General features: G+C 52.8%; 1 protein-coding gene across 2 annotated transcripts in view; it reads right to left on the bottom strand.

The window, feature by feature from the left end:
* PPP2R2B (protein phosphatase 2 regulatory subunit Bbeta) overlaps positions 1–16,348 on the bottom strand; it is a 58,805-nt gene that overhangs the window by 10,457 nt on the left and 32,000 nt on the right. For both annotated transcript variants that reach the window (XM_066197335.1, XM_066197336.1), the window contains 2 exons: positions 2,164–2,261; positions 877–1,042 (listed from right to left, as the gene is read on the bottom strand). In XM_066197335.1, coding sequence (XP_066053432.1) covers positions 877–1,042; positions 2,164–2,261 — 264 coding nt within the window. The remainder of the gene's footprint in view (positions 1–876; positions 1,043–2,163; positions 2,262–16,348) is intronic.

Here is a 16,348-nt window from a genome sequence, read left to right as displayed (position 1 = left end):
TGGCAGGGACTCCATCCGTAGTTTATCATCACTTCCACCAGGTTTCACACAAAACCCCATCATCCATCTTCATTTTCTCTCTTACTCAGCAACTCCAAAGCAGTGCCAATTAATTTTGTTTTTATTAACATGGTCTGTTTTGGGGGGTTCACTATAAAATGTTGGTGTAGCAGTAAGAACAAAAAGAAACAGCGTAACACAGGAGTGTTTCCAAACTAATTGTTTTGATAACCTGCCCGCATATGGAACACCACCCTAATGAAAGGGTAATACCCCTGTTAATCAAAAAACTATTTAAAAACTCAATTAACAGAACATTATGCTGTATAATTAATCTTCATTGCATTTCAGTGATTCTCCCCCAAACGAGTTTAATAAGTCTTTGAATTTTATTACAATGATCAATAGAGTCAATTCTACAACACAAAGTAAGTTGGTTATGGAAGATAATTAGACCCCTCCTTTTCCCCTGAAGTAATTAAGTCACATCCATCTTAAGGTCCCATTCATCCCAAGTAATATTCCTGGATCCTCATGATATTTATCAGAACATAACACGGAACTGCTGAGCAGAACACAACTGCAAATTGAAATAAAACATCTGCAGTTTGTCTTTAAAAAAAATAAAAATTCCCAGGATCCAGAGAATAACAAATGTAAGTTGTTGGCAGGTCAGACGCCCCCCTCTCTCCCCCAAAGGGAGGGGCTGCCATGAAATACACCTGGCGCACAGGGATTGAGCTCTGCCAGACACATTCCGCCAAGACACCCGTGTTACCCTGCAGGGAGGGGTTTTAACAAACCTTTCCCCAAAGAAACAGCACAGGGAAGACTCTGGCTGGTGGTGGGAGGCAGGGTGGCAGCAGGGGCACGTACCGTTGGTGGAGAGCAGGAAATAGGCCGCGTTCTGCTGGGGCAGCCATCGGATCTTATTGATCTTCTCCTCAATCTCCAGGCTCTTCAGGTAATCGAACTCCGGCTCATGGCTCTGGAAGGTGCTGTAGACATTGTACTCTCCCCTGCGGTGGGGCTGGTTCTTGCTCTGCACAGGGACAGGGACAGGGAGCAGCTGAGGGGGCTGGCAGCTGGCTCAGGGCGCTCTGGCGCTGGGGACAGCCAGCACGGGGCTGAGTGCCCGGGCACGGCCCCTGCTGACACCACAGCTCCTGTGTGCCCCGTGGGAATGGGGTGGAAACAGAGAGGGAATGGAGAGGGAACGTAGCAGGAGCAGATCTCACCCCACCCTCTGTCCCTGGTGAATGGCTGGGACCGAGTGCCAGCTCCTGAGCCCAGCCACAGCTAGAGGTACAGGATGGGCAGCCTTGGTTTGGGTGGGTGAAGCCCCACATGTCCCCTTGAGCAGGAGCTGAGTGGACACATGCAGAGTGATGCTGGAGGCTTAAAGTCCAAGAAACGCAGTAGAATAAGGAAATGAGAGGAAAAGGAGAAATGCAATACTGATGGAAAGGCTGATGAAGTATCTACACACGTGATGGTTAACCACTGAGTTCTCTTCAGCATATGTAGAAATAATTTTAAAGCTTTTACTCTGAGAAAACTTTAAAACCATCATCAGGCCATGACATGTCTCGTGCCCAGGTCTGATGCATTCCTTCCAGCACAGCTGAGGACAGGCCCTGCCAGCCCAGGCCAGAGCAGATAACTGGGACAGTCTGGAAATGGTGGGGACTGTCCCAGGCAGCAGGAGCTGGCACAGCTCCCCCAGCCAGGCTGGCCTGGTGCCCACCAGCACAGGGCCGAGGGCTGAACACACACTTCTCTGGCAGGCACAACCTCCAGCTCCCAACAAAGCACTTGCTGGCACTTCCTGGGCAAAGTTTTGGAAGGGAAACGTAATTGTCGCATCCATCTACACTTTCCAGAATTTTGGTGGCATGAGGGGTTCTTGAGGTGGTGTCATCTCCAGGATGGGCACTGGTCACACACTCCTGATCCCACCTGGAGCAGGAGAATGCAGGCAACGCCATGTTTGGAAGGTGTTTGGCAGGAGGAAATCTGGCCCTGCTGATGTTAATAGCTGCTTTTCAGCTCATAGTATGCCAGGAGAGCTCTGAGCTTAGGAGTGACACAGGCGGATTAGGGAACAGCAGGACGCTTCACTTAAAAGGATAAAATGGGCATTTTGCATTCACTGCCACTTACCTCCTGCTCACGCTGAAATATTACAACCCGGCCCCCCTTGTCCCCTGTTGCCAGTAACTCTCCAGTGTGGTTGAACTCAACTGTGGAGATGATGTCAGCTGGTAAAGAGAAGACAAAGACAATTTAAGTAACTGCAGCCTGACTTCCACAGGCATCCAGAAAGCACCATACAGCTGCATGCCTCGTGGGTGCTCTGTGCCCTGTGGCATCTCCAGAAATCCCTGTTTTTCCATTGTCTCTAACACTGAACGGGCTCAGCATTTCGGAGCTATGCTGCCATGAGCCCAGACCTGCCTGGTGCTCCTGCCCCCTGCCCTGGGCTGTGCCCCAGCACCAGTTCCAGTGGGATTTCCAGTCACTGTGCCTGTGCCAAATGCAGCCTGAGGACCACTGCCAGCAGCAGGGGCACAGGGCTGGGCAGGACAGTATGGCACAGCACGGCACAGCACGGCACAGCACGGCACAGCACGGCACAGCACGGCACAGCATGGCGCAGCACACTCTCCTCTTGCCGTGGGGAGCTCCCCACGCCACTTGGGGTGACACAATCAATTTCTGGGACCTGGGGAGGGCTTGGTGCCAATGGTGCCCCCAGCATCTCAGCTCCTGGCTGATGGGCAGATCCTGCCCCCACCTGGCCCCTGTGCCACCCTCTGCCTGGGGTGGTGGTTTGGTGGTTTGCCTTCACCCTCAGAGGAGCAGAGAGGGTGCAGACAAATTAAGACACCTTTGTCCTCCGTCCCTGAGCTCCCCAGGTAGAACAGCTCGGGTGACCACATCTACATTGCTGCTTTCCTCTGCCCACTGCTGAATCTACCATCGCCTACCAAGGTAAATTACAGTGATGCCCTTCAGCCCTCCATCAGCCGAAAAGCCACCGCACTCACACCACTCCCCTTCCCCACGAACCAAGGGACCATCTCCAGGGCTCTGGGCTCAGTGGCAGGAGAAGCCAGGGGACACAGAGACCTGTAGCTGCAAACGCTTTAATCTGCAGTGTTTACCCTTGAGGCAACGCAGGCGGGAGCTGCTAATGATTGGATTTATTTGGCCTATTTTTAGAAGGATGTCAGAGGTTAATTCCACGGCAATTAGTGCCCAACTGGTGCTCATCCACTGCCTGGGGAGCCACACTCCAGCAGCATGAAGCTGGAGAACTGGAAGAATGACTGCAGCCTTGGAGCCTCAGCACTGGGTGCAGGATGGATTCTGCAAGGAGCAGCACTTGGCCATCACAGCTGCCAGCTCACTCCTGCCGTTTGCATTCCCTGCCCTTCTCACTCTGCAGCACCAGCACGGGCAGGGTTACAGTCCTGCAGAACCAGAACCCAATCTGCAATTCCATGGAACTGGGTCTAACACAGATAAGAACAAACACATCCCTGGGAAGTTAACCCAAAGCAGTCTCCTGTTCCCGCAGGTAACTCCAACCACAGCTGCTGACAGGAGCCAGAGCAAACTCAGACACTTTCCAGCACTGAAATTCTGTGTTTGGCACCAAGTCTGGCTCAGCAGCTCCAGCCCCACCCTGGCTCACACAGAGGTTCTCATTCCTGCAGCAGGTGACCCCCACCCTGGAGAGCATTGGTGACATGCCAGGGCTGAGCCTGGTGCCCCCGAGGTGTCACATGGATGGCACTGGGAACAGGCTGGGAGCTGCTCCAGCAGCAGCCAGGGGACTCAGTGGCTATGGCTGGGCAGTGCTAACGTGCCCCTCATAATGAGACATGCTGCTTCCTGCTAAAATTACTCAGTTGAAAATGTACCTGTTTTGCTCTATTTAATCCTCTCCATTACCAGCTGCCAGTTTTAGGTCATTCCCTTTTCAATGAATTAAAAATAACTTTGTGCGCTGCAGTGAGGCATTTTTCAGACACGATCTAATGCACCAGCCTGTGAGCAGGGCTGTGGTCTGAGACACCAGGCCCCCCAGACACCCCGGAGCCGCCCCAGCCCAGTCACCCATTTACACTGCACCCACACAGAAAGGGGGTTCGGGTCCCCAGATCCTCCCAGACCTGCTGTTTACTCATGCCCATCATCAGGACTTCAGGCAAGGATACCAACAGAGCCTGGACAACACCACCTTTCATATGTTAAAAAAAATACTCTAAATATTAAAAAAAACAACAAAACCTCTTCTGAGTAGAAATATCCAACCCAAGCCCAAATCCACCCCAGCTGACAGAAGCATCGTTCCCCCAGCACCCATGGCCTGGGCACTGGCTCCTTTCCCTGCTGTGTCTGGGCAGTAACAGCAGCCTGGCACAGCAGAACATCCCGAGGGCAAGTGGGGGAGTCCCACGGAGGGAACAGCTCAGGAGCACAGAGTGGCACCAGCTCCTTCCCACGGGTGTCTCTGAACACACCAGAGGTCAGTCACGGCTGCTGCACGCCCCACCTGCTGCCCTCGAGAGACACCACAGGCTGGTTACTAATGAAAATGCACATGTATTCGTGTCGAGGAGATCAATAAATTATGCCCCTTTCTCCGAAGGTTCCTTCAGCAGTTTTGTGACAAGAGAAAGGAAAAAAAAACCCTTGCCTCTTTTTTGCTTTTTCATTTCCTTCATCACCTCCTACACACTCAGTGCCCCAATGAGGGAATTTAAAGCAAACAGTTTCCATGGAGACCCAGCCCGCCGTCCTCCCTCCCCTCCCATCCTCCCTTCCCTCAGCATCTCTGTGCCTTCACGCTCTCATGCTAAAAATATCCAAGATGGGATTTGATTTCCGCCGTAGCGATACAGTTTTATCAGAAAAATGGGAAATTTACAACACACCCCCCTCCCCCTCTCCCAGCGTGGAGGAAGGCACGCTCTCTGCCAGGAACAGGGGATGAATCTGTTATTAAAAAGAAAGAAGATAAACTAGGGAAGCTGCAGTCGGTGCTGAGACCCGGATCCCTGGAGCAGCCTGATCTGCAGCAGGGAGCTGCCCACGCAGCCACCCCTCTCCTTCTGCCCACTAGGGCAGGGGCTGGGTGTCACATCCCTGCTCCTGAAGCCTCCCAGGCACATCGTCCCTGCTCCTAGAGCATCCCAAGATCTTGTCCTCATTCCCAGAGCGTTCCAGGCACATCATCCCTGCTCCCGGCACATCCCATCTGCTCCAGCTTCAGCAGCAGCTCCGTGCAGAAGGGCCCTGGCACTGCCTGTCCTGGTGGGGAGGCCACAGGACACCACACGTGTCCCAGGCTGTGCCAGGCGGCCCCGATGGACACAGGACGGCACCCCTGGCCCAGCCCTGGGGCTGCAGCAGTACAGCCGCTCCATGGTGCCAGGGACATCCCTGGACACAAACCCACTGGGCAGAGGGTGCCCCCAGCCCTCCCTGGGGCTCTGCCAACTGCTGCTCCCCAGTGGAGCGTGCCTCCTTTGGGGTAAGAGGAGAGAGGCAGGTCTGTGACCACACGCAATCCTGGAATCCTTTAGGTTGGAAAACCCCAAAAATCAAATCCAACCATTCCCCCAGCACTGTCAAGGCCACCGCTAACCCATGTCCCCAAGTGCCACATCTACAGATCTGTTACACCCCTCTCAGGATGGTGACCCCATCACTGCAGCCTGTGCCAGGGCTGGTCAGTCCCTTCAGGGAAGGAATTTTTCCTAATATCTAACCTAAACTTCCCTTGGTGCAACCTGAGGCCGTTCCCTCTCCTCCTGTCCCTGTTCCCTGGCGGCACAGCCCGACCCCCCCGGCTGTCCCCTCCTGGCAGGGACTTGTGCAGAGCCACAGGGTCCCCCCTGAGCCTCCTTTTCTCCAGGCTGAGTGCCCCCAGCTGCTCCTCATCAGACTTGTGCTCCAGACCCTTGCACAGCTCCCCATGCCCAGGCACTGTCCTGGTGTCACCATGGAGCCAACTCCTTCTCCAGACAGAAGTCTGCCTTTCTGGGGCAGCCCCTGCCCTCCCCCTGCCCCTGCCTGGCTGCTGTGCCCCTGCCTGCCCAGCCCTGCCCACCGGGGCTGGGGACAGGAGGGCTGTGAGGGGTCGGGGCCACGGCTCTGGACACTCTGCTCTCTCCACTGCGTGTACAAATCGCTCAGTGGACAGCACCGCACACAAAGCCCCCAGCTGCAGATGATAATAAATTGGGAAGCACCATAAATAACGGCAAACCAGCCTGCCAAAGGAAGGATTTAGATCATTCAAATCCCAGGCTATGAGTTCCCAAATCGAGTTTAACAGTGATAAGTGTGGGATAATAACTCAGCACAACCACATCCCTCATCCCCCCCATCAGACCCCTCAAGAGAGTGATGTCTGCAGGAGTTTGCCCAGGAGACAGAGCTGTGGCCCCCGACGGGGAGCACAGCCAAGCCAAGGCACGACAACCACCCCCTGACTGCTGCTTGCCCATGAGGGGGAGAGCAAATGGGACACCAATGCGACCTGTTAATTGAGAACAAAACCCACATCTGAAACCGCTCAGGTGGATGAAGAAAGCACAAAGAGGTAATGAAAAATTAAGAGGCTCGTGGAGGGAAAGTCTGGTAATGGGAGAGCCAGAGCACAAGTCCACCCACGGATCCCCTGTGGAGGTGTCAGTGCATCCCACCTTCTCTGCATCCCACCAACCCCACAGCAGGAGATGGACCCTGAGCTCAGAAAGGGGTTTTGAGAAGGACACAAACCTTAGAATTACAACTGAACGATGCAGCACAACCCTCAGTCTCTCAAGGAAGACTCCCAAGTCTGACCCTCAGTGACAGGCTTTGCTCAGGAAATGGTGACACCACATTTCACTGTTGAAAAGAGACCTCTTTGGTCTCCCTTTGCGTCTGTCTCTCTTAAAACAAACGAAAAAAGAGCTAGCAAAGTGTTTACTCTGAAAGGCATGCACCGTCAGTGATGAGGGATTCAGGTCCATGGCAGGGCTTTACATGCAGTTTGATGGGAGCTGCGGACCTACCAGTGCTCATTGTGGACACTGCAAGGCACCCAGGAGGAGCCAGGCCCTTCCGTGCCCTCCGTCAGGTCAGATTTAACCCAGCACAGCCGGCAGCTGCAGCAGGGCTGGACCCCAGCCCCGACCCCAGCAGGCAGAGCAAGAGGCTCATTCAAACACTGGAATGCAACTCCCTCCCCTGCCCGTGAAAAAGTGTCAGAGAGGAACTAAAACGGGGCAGGGGAGGACGACTGCAGGGCCTCTCAGGTACAGAAACAGCAGGCTGAAGAGGAAGAAAGCTGGGCAAGGCCATGGAGCTGAAGGGGACAAGGAAGCGGCACCCAAGTCCCACCAGAACAGGGCTAGGTACAATGTCCAGGGTAGTGTGGGGAGCCTGGGCCAACAATCCTGCCCCAAACTGTGTGGTCCACGGCAGGGGGGCATGAGGTGGGAGGGCAGAGGGCAGCAGAGGTTAAACTGCAGTCTAATGGCATGCAAAATCACACGTGATTGATCGGCATTGATTATCCCCTGCTGAGGTGAATGATAGCCTGGGAAACAGAAATCAATTCCACTGCATTAAGCCCAGTAAGGATCTGGAGCATCAGCAAAATGCCTTGGAACAGCACGGCTTGCTGACACCACGATGTGAAGCACAGCAAAGCACGGCACGGCACAGCACCTGCCCAAGCCCTTCATCCCAGTCCAGCCAGGGCTGGTGAAGGAGGGAGGACAGGCTGAGTGGAAAAGCGCCACGCCTGAACACCTCCCAGCCTGGGGGCAGGCCCAGCCCTCTGCCCATCACGAGTCCTGTTGCCTGCAGTCCCGGCTCACACGGGAGCGGGGCTGGACACGCTGCTGAGCTCTGCTCTCTGCTCCTTGTCACCACGACATGATGCTGCAGAGCTAGCAGGAGCTGCTCCTCTTCCCCAAAATGGAATAACTCCCCTAGACTGAAGAGCTAAAAATACTGGCACATTCCAAATTTCTCTGCCCTTGTTACAGCAAAGAGTAATTTCGTGCTACCCAACCTAGACGAAAGAAACTCCCATCTGGCAGCAACCCCCGTGTCGCTCAGCTCTCCCCACCAAAGCACCCATTTCAGAATACCAACGTGCAAGGATGTGAATTTACATCACTCCACCATCCTGGCCAGGTGTAATTTACTGGAACTGCTGGAAAGGAGAGTTCAGGAGGAAATAACATCATGGAAGGGTTTGGCACAGAGACTCTCGGGGAGCAGAGGCTCTCACAGCCCCAGGTGCCCAAGGCAAGGACAGGAGAAGCGTGGGGCAAGCGCTGCCCCAGAGCCCAGTGCACCAGCAGAGACCATGCAGCCTGGATTGGGTCATCGACAGGAGCAGAACAATAAAACAGAAAAGAAAGCGAAGGGCAGCTTTCAGGCAGAGCCACAGCTTAGCCCATCTGAGGAGGTGAACGGAGGGAAGCAGAGCTGCCTTTGGCCCAGCCCGGCACCCAGGCCCCTGCCCACCAGTCCTGGCGGGCCCTGGGTATGCACATAACACAAAACTCTTTTGTCTGCATCAAGATGCACAACTCATTAGCTCTTGGATTAATGGCAATTTTTAATTGGTCAGGCTATGAACACCTTATTAAGCTGTTACATGTCACACCTGGGGTGGCAAAACAGCACGTAAATCAAGACAATTAGCCTGGGACCCCAGAATCTCTCTACCAGTGCAAATAACCCTCACTTTGTGAGGAAGACCAACAGCTGCTCTAGGGTGCCCCAGAATACCATGCTGCAGGAGACCCAGCGCAGCCCAACACAGCCCCAGCTCTGGGTGGGGTGGGAGAAGTCCACAGGCTCTACCTCGGTCAACAGTCCAGACCTGAGATAACCACAAACCACAGCCTACAGAGCACAGCAACTTCTTTTAAGAAATCACAGAATATTCTGAGTTGGAGGGGATCTGCAAGTGATGGGCCCATTCCATCACTTAGGTGACTGTCCCATACAGAGATTGAACCCACAACCTTGGCATTATTTCCACCACGCTCTAACCAACAGAGCTAATCTTAGAGGCTTAAAACCAAACTGATTGAGAGTTGGGCAACTACTGAAATCCACAGTTTCCTGAACAATTTTTTTTCTCTGTTTACTATTCTTTCCTACACTATTCATCTTGCACGTGCACAGGCACCCATTAGGGCAGCCCTTGGTGACTCCCCGGGGTTCCCACTGCCGGTCAGAGGCCAATGCCGGGGCAGTGACTCAGGCTGGCAGCACCCTGCCCTCCTGCATTCCCTGCCCTCTGCATTCCCTGCCCTCCTGCATTCCCTGCCCTCTGCATTCCCTGCCCTCTGCATTCCCTGCCCTCCTGCAGTCAGCCCCTGCCCTCCTGCATTCCCTGCCCTCCTGCATTCCCTGCCCTCCTGCAGCCAGTCCCTGCCCTCCTGCATTCCCTGCCCGTGCCTGCCCATCCCTGTGCTCCAGCTGCTCCCCACGCTCACTGCCCATGCTGTGCGGTGCTGCGGAGCTGGCTCACCCTGCCAGAGCATTCCAGGCAACTCAGCCGACTGCTCTGTCCCTTGGCTCACTGCAGGATTTACTCTGCCATCCCTGTGCCAAGAGGCTTAGTGGCACAGCAGACACAACCTCCTCAAAATGGCTGATTTGGGCTTAGGAATAGCGATGTAAAATCCAAGTCCATCTGCAAAATATATCCTTTAAAAAATGAAACTTTGTAAAAAGCAGCTGAGCATTGATCAAGTCCTCCACCCTTTCCACACTAAAACCTTTAAAAGCTGCAATGATTTCTGCCACAGAACTGTCTGGGCACTTCCCGTGCATGGGCATAAAGGTATAAGCAACGCAAAAAGTGGCCTGGTTCCAAAATACCTTTTGAAAACCTGTGATTTCCAGGGACTGAAAGCCTGAACATCTGACACAGGAAGCAGGAACTCACAGATGGTAACAATACTGAGCTCTTTGTATTTACAAGATCTTTATCTGCAGCAGGAACACAAAAGCTGCTTTTCTCAGAAGGTAACACTGTGGTGAACGCTGCAGCACCAGGTCTGACCCCAGCACGTTCCTGTGTCCTGGGGATGCACACCCAGGAAACTCTCAGACACAACCCCGCATTAGACTGTTCTTACAGACGAGGGGTCGGTGTGCAGACGCCGGGATGGATGCTTTCCAACACACTTCGTGTGCCATGCAGTCTGTCTTTCTGGTCATGTTGCTGCAGCCATCTGTTAGCTGATCAGCAGAAACTATTGACTGTTTAAAAATTTTAATTAGAAGTACCCAAATGTCAGCTAAGCGAGTAAAATTCAGAAGCAGCAAGCTTTGCTCTCATGTAGAACAGCTATTTTCAGCTCACAACCCGATTTTGTTACCATCTTGCTCTGATGTCATTCTCTGTCACATTATTCCAGTTTGGTGCCCCTGGAACAAGCCCCTCGGCTGAACATGGAAGGCACAACAGGCACCTACTGTGACAGGAGCTTCTCACAGGAACCTGGCACTGCGCACTCCCTGCGGGGCACCGCCCGCAGGGGCGCATTCCACAAAGGATCGCAGAACGTTGCACACCTGGAGACTCTCCAGTGATGGGTGCCCGTGGGCAAACCTGGGCACAGGGCGACTAAAGGAGCTGCCTGCAGCCGGGTCAGCACCAAGACAGAAACACAGGCGGGTCAGCAGTGGGGAACAGTAGCGGGTCAGCGGTGAGACAGATGATCCTGGCACATGTTGGGGAGTGGGGAGAGACGGATGGGGAATGCAGCTGACGGGGTATGAGCACCTTCTGCACGGGGAAACTGACCCTTCCCTGCCTAATCTCCCTGTCCACAGCGGGCACCCACAGAAGCCACGCCCAACAGAGCGGTGGCATTTGAGAAAATGCTCTTAACGCTCCAATTCCAATCCTATGGGAAAGTAAACACACCAACACTGTGCAGACAGTCCCTGGCATTTGTCGCACAGATTCGAATTTAATTAGCTGAAGATGGCTTAATCCAGCACCTGGGGCTGTCGTGAGTAAGATGGCAGCACAAGGGGACCGGGGCAGGCAGTGCCACCCAGAGCACCGGGCTGTGCCACCCCCACCTCAGCACCATGTCTGGGCAGACAGGACATTTCAAACATCAGCCACCGCAGTGCTCCACCAGCAGCATTTCCCCAGCCTCTGTCCCAGCCAAGTGCCACTGTCCATCACAGGCCCTCTCTGGGAGGTGGCATGGCCTATTAGCACACCCCACTGCCCTCCTGGTGCCACCCAGGGTCCTCCCCCTGGGATGCTCCTCGTTCCCAGAGTGCCAAAGGCGCGGTGGCACCCGTGGCAGGTGGGCACTGTCAGGTGCTGCCTCCACATGTGGCTCACTGCCACCGTCTGCCATGGCCCCTCACTCCTTGCTGGGGCACAAACCCTTCCCAAGGCCGTGCAGGAGCTCGTGGTAACCCAGAGCCCCTGCATGGGGCCAGACCACAACACGTGCTTTATCTGCTCCCTCTAAAACTCCTCACAAACTGTATTTTCTGCCTACTTTGACATTTCTTCCCATAGAAGACGGATGTCTGTGCCATCATTTTCAATCTGCTCCTGGAAGAGCTTGTCCCAAGACATTTTCCTTGCAGTATTTTAATTAAACTTTCTTTCTCTCAATTTAGTGTTGGATTCATTAAGTGGCGTCCTGAGCTGCTGAAATGAATTGCTTAAAAGTGATTTGCGCAGCAGCTTGAAGAAGCAGATCGCAGCCATAAATGAGCCTGTCTTTGAATTTCACAAATTTTGCCACTCAGGGTGCAGAGAGCACCCAAATGCCACAAGTCATTTCCCTCCTGGGGAAGGCCCAAGGTCTCTGTGGGCTAGGCAGCATTCCTGCCTCCTGCTGGTAAGTTACCCAGAGGGAAAACCACTTGTTTATAAACTGCAAGTGTAAATAACAAATATATCTGCTTGAAAAATAAAAACTTTCATATATACATCTACCTTTAGTGGAAACAAACCCCTTGTTTGTTACAAGGAATAAACTCCAGAATGTTAGAGGCTTCCACATGGAAGCCTGGACATTCACTACATCCAGTGAAAACCCTCTTCCAGTCAGATGCGATTTAATTCAGTTCATTCTGACAGGGAATTTAAAGTCTTTGCTGGAAGCTCTTTTTCTGGTGTCAGGGCTGTATCATTGAAGCTAAACATGGCGCTTCCCCAGGCAGGATCAGTGGAAAATATTTTTGACAAAACTGTTGGGCTGAGATAATCTAGGCATTGTTCATCCACCACAGCACAGGGACCAGAGTCAGAGCTGAACCCGGCTGTTTCCAGCAAGGTCTGACCATCAACACAGCAACACACCAAAATCAGCCAGAGTGCATGGAAAAGTGATTAGTCCATTCTAAACTAGTGGGAAATGAGGAGACAAGTGCAGAGGCACACAGGAGGCCAGGCAGGGGCAGGAAGCTGTCACTTGCCCAGACATGGCTCTGCCAGCAGCTCCACGAGCAGCACAACACCCACAGCAACGTGCTCCGTGAAACACCCAGTTCTCAGGCCACCAGGGTTCCTGTTGAGTAGTTTGTGATTCTGCCACAAATCTGCTGTCACAGGCTATGACTGATCCTGCTTCAAGTGCCTGCCTGCCTGGCCTTAGTACCCACGTCCATGGGGAACGGGGGCTCTCAGCTCTTGGCCAGGAGCAGCTCCCAGCAGGCTGCAGCACCAGGCACCCAACAGACACAACTGCACAGCATCCAACAGCTTCCACTGAAAAGCTGCAGTGATAAACAGTATGTCGTCTCACAGACCTCACCTTCTAAAAATGAGGTGAGAGCTGGGTACTTCATCTCTTTTCCTCCTCATGCTGTCAGTGAGAAATCAGGTGACTGGACGTGACCTGACATGAGGCGACCCTGCTTCTATACCGTCCATGGTCTGCCCGATGCTTATCCACAGACAAGGCACTGGGCTTCCCTCTCACTCTCCTGCCTGCGGGGTTCACCAGGAATGAATCACGTTGTTTGAGTACGGCTGTAGAGCAGATCTCAGCTGCCTCAGTCACACACAGCTCTAGCTCAGAGCTCCCCACCCAAACACAGCATCGCCGACCTCCAGCGACTCCGAATGTCACTGCCAGCCTGTTGGAACAATGGAAGATGAAAGCCTCACACCAGCCCAGCCAACCCTTTGCAAGTCTGGTGGTGCCCTGGAACGCTGAAGGGTTTGGGACAACCTCTGCTCCAAAGCAGGGTCAGTACCATGAACACTTGCCCACACCCACCTCGGCCGGCCTGAAGCAGCATCCAAACACCGACACGGGCTCAGGCCAGGCAGGGGGAGCAGCAGCTCCACGGACGAGTGACATGCCCCCCACGCACATCCTCCCAGCACAGCCAGCACCAGCCACGTTTGTGTGGCCTCCACCACGGCAGGAAGGGAGAGCTGGGGAATCAACCGATGGCTTCATATTCCAGAGCAGCCCTTGGGGCAGGTCACTTGCAGCCACTTGCTGCTGCACGTGGTGAGACAGTGCTTCACCCCAGGGGTGGGGGACACTGTCTGGGGGCACAAGGAGCAGCATCGCTTCCCCAAAACAGCCTGTGCAGCAAGAGGAACTCGGAACACTCAACACGGATCAGCCCCTGCCCGTGTGCCCAGGTGTATGCTGGGGGTAAGGGTGTGGACTTTAACAGTTCTGCCTGGAAGCTGCTTCCCATTCCGATAGAAATCTAGGCATTATTTAATTCAAAACAGAAAACAAACTGCACTGTGGGCTGTGAGCACGTTTGGGCTTCGTTCAGAAGGGGAAAAAGTGAAAATACTAATTAACCCCAGTTGTTGGAAGAACGCCCTGCAGAAACATGATTCAGAATGGGTCACAAATCATAAAATAATAATAATAAAAAAGCCACAATGCTCTGGGGACATTAAGCGATTACAGAGAGTTGTTATTTGGCTGATTTTCACACTTCATTAGCATGTGCATAATTTAACAAGTGAACGTGCTGAGGGCTGGCAACACATGAGAGCCACTTTCTTGAAACACGAACTGTAAATTGGGACACCACAGTTAGGGGGCTTGTTTTAAATCATGATGGAAAAGCACCAGACACCAATTCCAGGCCTTCAGCAGAAGAAGTGGATGTTCAGGGACCACAGGACAAGCAGAAAGGTGCCACGGGAAGGCAGCTGCCCCTTTGGACACGGCCCAGATAGCCCAGCTTCACATGGCTGCAAGCCGCCTCAAAGCCATTTAACAGAGAATTAGGTAAATCTGGATAAAAACAACACAGTGAGTCTGTGACTTTCTATTGCTCCCACTTGTCTGGAACTCACCACAGAGCAGTGGGGACGGCACTGAAGCAGAGGGCGGACAGACTTTGGGAGCTGCCATCGGAGCAGGCAACCTTCCAGCAGGGAGAAACGAGGGCAGGAAACAAAGGTGATTTACCAGCACCACGATGGCCACATCACACGGGAGGGGCACTGCCAGGACGAACCAGACCCCGCGGCCCAGGCTGCTGCCGGTCCTCGTTCCCACTGCAGCCCACAGCCATCCCACGCCAGGGGTGTGACACCGGGGGACTGAGGGCTCCACAGCCATCAGCCACGGGCGAGGACCAGCAGCCCAGGGCGCGTGGTGCCCATCCACCACAGGGCTCCCACAGCACCTAACGAGGCTGGGCACACACGGCTAGCGCAGGGGCTCAGCACAAGGAGACCTGTGAGCTGAAGGCAAAGGGATGGTTCAGACGGGAGAGAGACAACACCTTTGCAATAAAAACAAAACCTCCTGCTCCTTTTGCCCTACACTATGTGGCAGCCACATCTCTAACCACTACTCCAGATTGTAATCGCACATATTTTAACAGAGGTTCTGTTTATGAAACTGCAAGCGGATTTAGTACTTATGAATAATGCCATGAGGTCTGGGAGACGTTTCTTGGTGTGATTAACTGACCACAGGCCATTTGTTTTACAACAAAGAGCCTCAATGATCCGTGCACACTGATTTATTCAGCCCCCATCTAATGCAGTGGCTGACATCTTCCTGGTACCCATATCTGCACAATGACGGGAGGAATGCAAACCACGAGAGCCTGTACCCAGTGCTCTACATGACAGTCCATCAGCTGGGGCAGAAGTGATGGGCAGGAGCCCCAGCTCGTGGTCGGGGAACCCACCTGGCACACCAGGTTTCACAGTGAAGCAGGCCAGGGTTCTGCTTTCAGGTGAACCCTGGCACTCGGTTCACTGGTGCAGTGCTGCACGTTTCACCCACATTTCTGATTTCACATACAATATTTGCTGCAAAGACAATGGGTATTACAAAATAAACTGGGGGAATCGATAAGAGCCCTATCGTGTCAGACACCCTTGACAGTGTTTGCTGATGAAATACTGCCGCACTGAAACAGTGTGTGAGAACTGGCAAGTGGATTTCACTCTGAATAAGAGTGGAACTGACAAATGTACTGTAATTGTCCAAATTAAACAGCTGATGGCAAGTACCTGGCATCCTCCGGGTTCCACATACTTTCTCTCCATAAGCACTTGATTCTGATCAGTCTGTGCTCCAGGAAAGGATGCTGGGAAGGTTACCTTCCTTCTGAATTTGGCTCTTAAGAATTGAACAAGAAATTTTATGGCTACAGAGGAAGTCTGAGTTTCTCCATCCAATGAAACACAGAAATGCCTGGATTGGCACTTAATGTTGTTTTGTTTTGCTGTACATAATTAATGAGGAGTGAGGATGCGGTACTTTGAAGTTGAACTTTGGAGTATGAGCAAAGCTACAGTGACAGTAATAAATTATGCAAAACGATTTGTGCTTGGAATGTTAATGTTTCAACATGATGCAAACAGGCACTTTTTAAACCCCTTCTAAAAACCCAAAGAAGCCTTGGGACCAAACCATATGGTTTAAGTCAGCGGCCCATAGCAAGCTTAATGCTTCTGCCAGCCAGCAAGGATTTGGGCAATTAGTTTATTAATGTGTTTATGTAAACAAAGAGAAAAAAGTTGGGGAAAGTCTCATCCATTTCTCCCTGCCAAACTTATTGAGCATCATCAAACAGAGAAAATGCAAATCTAAAAAACTTTAAAACCCAAAGGCCCAGCCAGCCCCAGCACCCTGACAGGCAGAACTGGTGATCCCATCACACATACACAGGGTGAGCAGAGTGGTGTCTTACCAGAGTCGTGAGGAATGGGCAGAATGGTCCCTTCCAACCTCAAGAATCTATGGAACCTCAAGCACAAAACTACCGTATCACTTACAGTTTATTATTATATATCCCTGATTCAGGACAAGAAATATCTAATTAT

This window comes from Chamaea fasciata, unplaced genomic scaffold, assembly GCF_029207755.1.
Source record: "Chamaea fasciata isolate MVZ Bird 193981 ecotype frontalis unplaced genomic scaffold, bChaFas1.0.hap1 SCAF_15, whole genome shotgun sequence".
Lineage (NCBI taxonomy): Eukaryota > Metazoa > Chordata > Aves > Passeriformes > Sylviidae > Chamaea > Chamaea fasciata.
Note: the sequence above shows the minus strand (reverse complement) of the source record. Positions and strands in the feature narration are given on the sequence as shown.